The following is a 6,726-nucleotide window of genomic DNA, read 5'->3' as shown; positions in this document are numbered from 1 at the left end:
GTAGGTGGATAGAGGTACAGGGAGAACATGGGCCTGGGACAGGACCATGCCATGCCTGGGTGCCAGCTACAACATGGGTCCACACTAAGGGTCATATGGCCCCACTATGAGACATAACTTAGAATCTCTCGCATGTCTAACATGTTTACAGGGTGTTAAACAGCCTTAGGTGTTTAGACCCAGAACAAAGGCTAGTCCACAGCTGCAGCCCTGAAACATCTGTCTACGATGCCCAACACAGTAGCCAATAGCCACTTGTAGCCACTGAGCACTTAAAATGTGACTTGTGTGACTCAGGTCCTGCATTTTACATTTAATTTAATATAAATTTAAAAACTGCTAATTGATCCAATGAACTAGTTCATTTGGAACTTGGTCATGTGAAAATGTGGAACTTAGACATTTGTGAAAATATAGATCAAGTATTTTCGATCAAAATTTAGTGTCCTAATTAAGATGTTGTAAGATACGTGAAATGAGATTTTAAAAACAGTACTAAAAGGAAATGTAAAATATCTTAATTTTTATACTGACTGTTGGAACTGCTTAAATGTTGGAAATACTGGATTAAATTAAATGTATGGTTAATATTACTTGCATCTGTTTCTTTTATTCTTCTCAATGTAGCTACTAGAAAATTTTACAATTATATTATTTAGGCTATTGTTTATATTTCTATAAATTCCACTTATTTTTAGTCAGTCAATAGTGTACTCTATAAAAGACTTGGTTAAATTTGACTCTGCCCCCAGGAAAGAAAATTATGCAGCCATTAAAAATCATAAGGACCCGTTAGTGACAAAATGACATTTGATAGTGCTTATATGATTTAATACTGAGAGATAAAGAGAAAGCAGGAATCCAACTAGTGTACAGAAAAACTTGAAAAGATGTGCACACCCAACAAGGTTAACCTAGATGGAAGGCTTGTGAGGGTTGAGAGTGAAGGGGTGGATGAGAGTTCAAGTTGAGATTTCTTTTCTAGTGACCACTGTATATGCAAAGAAACTGAAAGAAAGTGCAGAGGAAATTGTACATAGCCAAAGGATGGGAAGGGAATACCGTATTTCCTTGATTCTAAGTTCCCACTGCCTGCACGATGCACCTTCGACTTATTAACCACTTTTTTGGGGGGAAGGAGGAATAAAACAAAACACAAAACACTATGTTAAATGTACGAATTACAAGACAAATTCTGGATTTCAGGCATCCTGGACTTCCAGAAACAGAATGTTTCAATGTGAAACTACACGTATCTCACAATGGAGGAAATGTGGTATTGGTCAAAATATTAGGATGGGTGATGCCTCTTTCTGAATGGAGGTGGCTTATGGTTTTGGCATTTTTTGTTTTAAAACACTTTCCAAGTTTTCTCCGATGAGCAGAGCTTAACTATTTTTTTTCCTTTTAAAAGGATGCTAGTTAAGATTCTATCTTGATCTCCTGTTTACTCAAGTTTTCAGAACAGAATCAATCCCAAATTATATGTACTTGACCTATAGCAGGAAAATGACTAGAGAAGTCAAAAAAGGCTGGGCTGTTTGTTTTCCCACAGTCCTGGGGTTCACAAGGTGAAAGAGTGGGTCTCCAGAACCAACTGGTTGCTGGAAAACTGGGGTGGGGTATGGGGCAGCAGTGGTGGCTGCATCTCCCAAGGGTGCTCCCACCAGCAGTGGCAGTGGGTGCTGCCACAGGGACCCTTTCCCACCTGGTTGCTTGTTGTTGGGTTTGAGGCCCTCGATCCCGGTGGGCTTGAAGCCCCCATGGGCCCACTCCAACATGGGCTTCAGCTGGTCCTCCAATGAGTCTCCGGGACTGCTGGGGAAGGTCTTGCCAGCCCGCACCCTGGCTTTCTGGCGAGATAAAGGAGAGTCTGTGATGAACAGGAGGGGTAGGTGCTCACCAGGCCATACCCAGGGATTCCCCCAGCTGGGGCCTGCATTCCCCTTCACACTGGGCCCTTTCATAGCCAGGCAGCTGTCCTGAGCTGTGGTATGTGACAGGGAGGAGGGGCCTGCACAGGGAGACAGGCAGGAGGCCATGAGGGAAGAGTGAAGTCTTTCCATACAGATACCAGATATGACCTCTTCCCTGTAGAGAACTTGAGTGGTCAGCTCCCTCTCAGAGGGCAGAGAATCAGAATTAGCCCTACCACTTTTAAATATAGGAGAAGTATGACCTCTGAAAAAGCTCCAGATTTCTTGTTTTATTTCCCTAAAGAAGATGGCAAGGTGTCAAGTGTTAAGTCCTATTTCAGAAGCACCATGAGGATTTACATGTCTAATTAAGCACAGAGTCTGGCTCATAAGTGCTGGACAAAGGTCATTGATCTTTTCAGTTCCGAGTGAAGGTAGAGAAAAGGACAGACCCTGATGGATCTCACAGACAAGAGGGGAAGGCAGCTGGCCTCAGCTGCTGCCCAGTCTTGGCCCTGAACCACACCACTTAAAGGAAGGAGGCTTTGGCAGCTTTGGAAAAGCTTATTCGCTGCTGTGAAAATCATCCTCCACTTCGCAGTGCTCCTCCTTCCTCATTCAGTCCTCAGTACCAACCACTACCAGGTAGAAGCTGAGGAAGTATTCGAAGTCACTGGGAAGTCTCAAATCCCTTCCTCCTTCCCTCCCCAGTCTGGCCCATCAGGCCAACATGTTTGCAATCATCTCCTGCCTGGTCTCCCTGTCCCCTCCGAGCCATCCTTGGCCACATTGTGGCCTGAGCTGGCTTTCTGTTATGTCTCCTGCTTGAACCCTGCTGTCAGGGCCAGGCCCTCACCACCCACCATGTTACCTCCAGAGCGTGGTACATGGCCTTCCTGTAAGAGACCAGTTTATTGAAGGTCGCCAGGTTAAAGTGCTGGCTAAACAATCCCAGAGCCACCAGCTTATCTGCAGAGACCTAAAAGAGAAAGACATCATCAACATCCACTTACACCCTGGACTAGGGTGCCTTGTATTTCTCACAGGGTTATTCCTGGGGATCAATTTCACAGATTCAAAAAAAAGGGAAAAGAAAAAAGGAGAAAATAGAAATGGTACAGACTCCTGATAAACCCTATGGCTAGAAGCATGGTGGATGACACCCCCAGTGTGAGGGTGTCACACTGCTGATCTGAATGGGTAAAATTAGATGCACCTGTATTTGTGTATATTTTAAGAGCAAATGACCCAAGTGGTCCCCAGTGTGGGCCCCTTATGGCTCAGTCTTGCAATTCGTTGTGCATGCTCCAAAAATTAGGCATTTGGCACATGTTCTTCCCTCCTTCGTGAAGGTGACAAATAGTTGTGATTACTTTACTATTTAGCCTTTCATTTATTAAGCTAATTTCATGTACTGTTTAGAGAACAGTACTTGGCACAGAATAAGCACTTTTTAGTAATTGTGATTTGTTGATATCCGCCTTCCACTCGGCTAAAGATCTATGTTCTACAAGTCTCACACCCCAAGTCTCCAAGCCATGCATTAACTAACTGGGCTGCCAGTGGGAAGAGATGAAACTGGGTATTCGAGGATGCTGATCAGAACTGAAAGACACATATGATGCTTCATTCTCCAGAGCAGGTGCTCACACTCATGCTAAACTCCATTTTGCACCTTTAAGACTGACCTCCCACAAGGGGGTGCAGCCACCATTGTAAGAGGAAACTGGGGCTCAGCAGTCGTGCAGGTGCCATTTCCAAAGCCACACTGCTCCAATGCAACATGCGAGCTACGCACCAGACCCCAGACTACGGTACTCTCCATAATGCTGACAGCCACACAAGGCATCTTATCAGCATCAGACCTAGTGTTGCAAAGTGCACTTGATGTCTTACTGGGCCAGAGCAATGACAAACAATCCTTGCTTTTTCATTTCGCATAAGTCATTGCTCACATCCCATGCAATTAGGTGCTTCAGGGAAGAGCACAGCCTGGACGCTTGTCCTTCTGCTCCCTCTGCTGGCCAATGCTGGCATCAGCACACAGAAAGACAAAGTCATTATTCCTGCCCCTAGGGAACTTCAATGTGTTTATGGCCCTAAGGAAGCTCAATTTATGGGAAAATCAGAATCTCAACTTGAGGCAAAATCCCACGGAAGTACTCGATGGTACTTCATTCCCACCTCTGCCTTCATCCTGACCCAACTTGCTGTGTGTCCTCGCCTAACCTCGGTGCATGCTGAGGGTTGGATGAACATTTCAATGAGACCATCACAGGAAAAAGTTATCACCTGCACCATTCTAATCAAAACCTGGTATCTCAGAATGTGCCTTCAAACAGGAGATAAGAACCAAAACAGCCGAATTCATGTCTAACACTGCTCTTACCTGACACTCTCATGAAGAAAGATGAACTTAAAATGATTAATATGAAATAATGAAACCATGAAATAAACAACTCTGCGAAGAATGTTTTCATAACTCACCAGGTGACTCTAGACCCATCTGTAGGCCCAGTCAGAGGTACCTCTCCCCCCACCTCCCCACAGTTAATGAGGCTCAGAGGCAGAGTCCACCTTCCTGTTTCTTTCAAGTTCTCCATTAAACATTTTTGAGAGTGCTAGCCCAGGTTATTGCTCCTGACCCCTCAAAATCCATACTAGTGACTCTTCCCCAGAGAAATAAAACCAACAGAGTCCAAGCAGTCATGGACCCAGAGGACTTTTTAGCTCTTTGTCTCCTGTAAGAGTAGACTGAGCTCTGGGCCCCAGAAGAATCTATGTATCTGTTTAAACGGGTTAACAAGGGAAGTCTTTGTCCTTTCTCCTAGACACAGAGTCACACACAGCCTCATCCATCTGGAGAAAGCAAGTCTCAGGCCATTATCTTAAAAGGTAACTGCAAAAGGACGGGACAGAAAATGCTGCCAGTCCTTGGGCCCATGAGAGCCTGGCCTTACCATGGACTCACCTCAGAGAATTTGCCATCACCAAACCACTGGACCCACCGCATGCCAGACATAGCCTGGCGTTTGGAGGTGGCCTTCCAAGACACCACCATAGCAGGCCACCAGGAAAAGCCCTTGATCTTTCCCCATACGAGGTCGCCTATTCCATTTTTTAAAATAAACCACATGAAGGAATCCCAATGAGACGGACCACCCAGGTGGAGGAAAACTCCTGCCCACCCACTGACCCCCCATCCCCGCCAGTGGCAACTGCCTCAGAGTCTCTCTCAGGGCTTCCTGCAGGTGCCCGGCAGAACTCCTTGGGAAATGATCCATCTGTCTCCAACGTTTTATGTTTAAAAAACTACAAGTGAGAATAAGGGACTGTGGATGGGTAGGATGAATTGTTTGATAAGAACATAGGGTTTATTATATTAGATCTATAACATTTAACCCAACATCTAAGAATGAAAGAGGTCAACTAAAAACTCACAAGAAATAATATTCAGTCACTTGAATATTCCCATCACAGACCATCAGATGGGAATATTCAGTCACTTGAATATTCCCATCACAGACCATCAGATGGGCTATTATAAAGCCATTAAAATGGAAAAACATGTAGGCCACTTGCATATAAGCTTGCCATAAAATGAGTTGCCCATGAAAACAATCAAGTTAGTAAAATATATCTATAGTATGATCTGCTCTGAAGTACCACATAGAATATATATATGTGTACGTACTACAAACATATGCAGCAATGCTTGAGTGAAAACAAGCTCAACTGAACAAAACATTAGATTAATTATACAATAGAATACATTATAGACATGAAGCTGAGGCAACTCTAGTTTCTAATAAGTGAAAGCCAACCCTCAATTGTATGTATACTATGATGAAAAGAATCATTTATTATGTATAAAAAGTATATATAGTTCTAGGTACAAATTTGTAATGTTCAGAAAATCAGGTGTTGGACTTATATGTCTGGGAGATAATTAGGGTAAAGGATCATGTTACACATGAGAAATATACTTGGAGAATGAGTTCAAACATTACTCTAAAGTGACAGAAACTGTAGTTAACAGTCCCCTCTGGGTAAGTTTGCTTTTCCCTATTTAGCCTTTCATTTATTAAGCTAATTTCATGTACTGTTTAGAGAACAGTACACCCTTCCTAGTGGTACCTGATACTCGGTGCCGTCTGTGTCTCTGCCCTCTGCATCCACCTGTGAGGAGTCCAAGCTCTCCTGCTGGCTATCCTGGGCCAGGTGGGTGTAAGGGGTACTGCTGCTCTGGGGTACCACGCTGTCATCTGTGAGGTCGATAGTGAGGTAGGGGCTGCCAGGGGATGGCCATGGCGTACTTGCTGATGATGTTGCCCGCCGCCTCAGGGACTGTGAACAGAAGGACACAATAGTTTAGGCCACAGCAAACCAGGTGGATGACCAGAGACCAGTGGCACCCTCCCCCCGACCACCATTGCTTCCCAGGCAAGCAAAAAGTAGAAGATGTAAGCTAAGGAGTAAAGAGACCACCAAGGATGGCTTTCTGGGACCAAGTATGCCTTAAGCAGTGGGAGAAAGCCACCTGCATCAAAGCAGAGACAGTCGAGGACAAAGGCATAATGATGAGTGATGCCGAGAGGCTCAGAGAGCTAAGATCAGAGAGGACCACCGGTTTCCTAAGTGCTTACTGCGCGCCCAACCTTGCACAGCAGTGGACAGTTGCCGTAACCCCTGGGGCTGCCTCAAGACAATCAATGGAGATACTAGGAAGACAAGACAGTTCTGGAAGTCAGAGAGGTTTCAATCTTATTTCCGAGGGGCAAGAACTCAATTGACAGGTAATTCTTGCATT

At 44.6% G+C, this 6,726-nt stretch overlaps 1 protein-coding gene across 1 annotated transcript in view; it reads right to left on the bottom strand.

Annotated features, from left to right (window-relative positions):
• DNMT3B (DNA methyltransferase 3 beta) overlaps positions 1 to 6,726 on the bottom strand; it is a 37,588-nt gene that overhangs the window by 13,570 nt on the left and 17,292 nt on the right. The window contains exons 6-9 of the mRNA XM_006921713.2: positions 6,038 to 6,263; positions 4,888 to 5,036; positions 2,788 to 2,895; positions 1,709 to 1,853 (exon numbers count right to left, since the gene is read on the bottom strand). Of these exons, the coding sequence (XP_006921775.1) occupies positions 1,709 to 1,853; positions 2,788 to 2,895; positions 4,888 to 5,036; positions 6,038 to 6,263 (628 nt within the window). The remainder of the gene's footprint in view (positions 1 to 1,708; positions 1,854 to 2,787; positions 2,896 to 4,887; positions 5,037 to 6,037; positions 6,264 to 6,726) is intronic.

Source organism: Pteropus alecto, unplaced genomic scaffold (genome assembly GCF_000325575.1).
Source record: "Pteropus alecto unplaced genomic scaffold, ASM32557v1 scaffold45, whole genome shotgun sequence".
Lineage (NCBI taxonomy): Eukaryota > Metazoa > Chordata > Mammalia > Chiroptera > Pteropodidae > Pteropus > Pteropus alecto.
The sequence above is the reverse complement of the archived record's forward strand: the minus strand, read 5'-3'. Positions and strand labels throughout refer to the sequence as shown.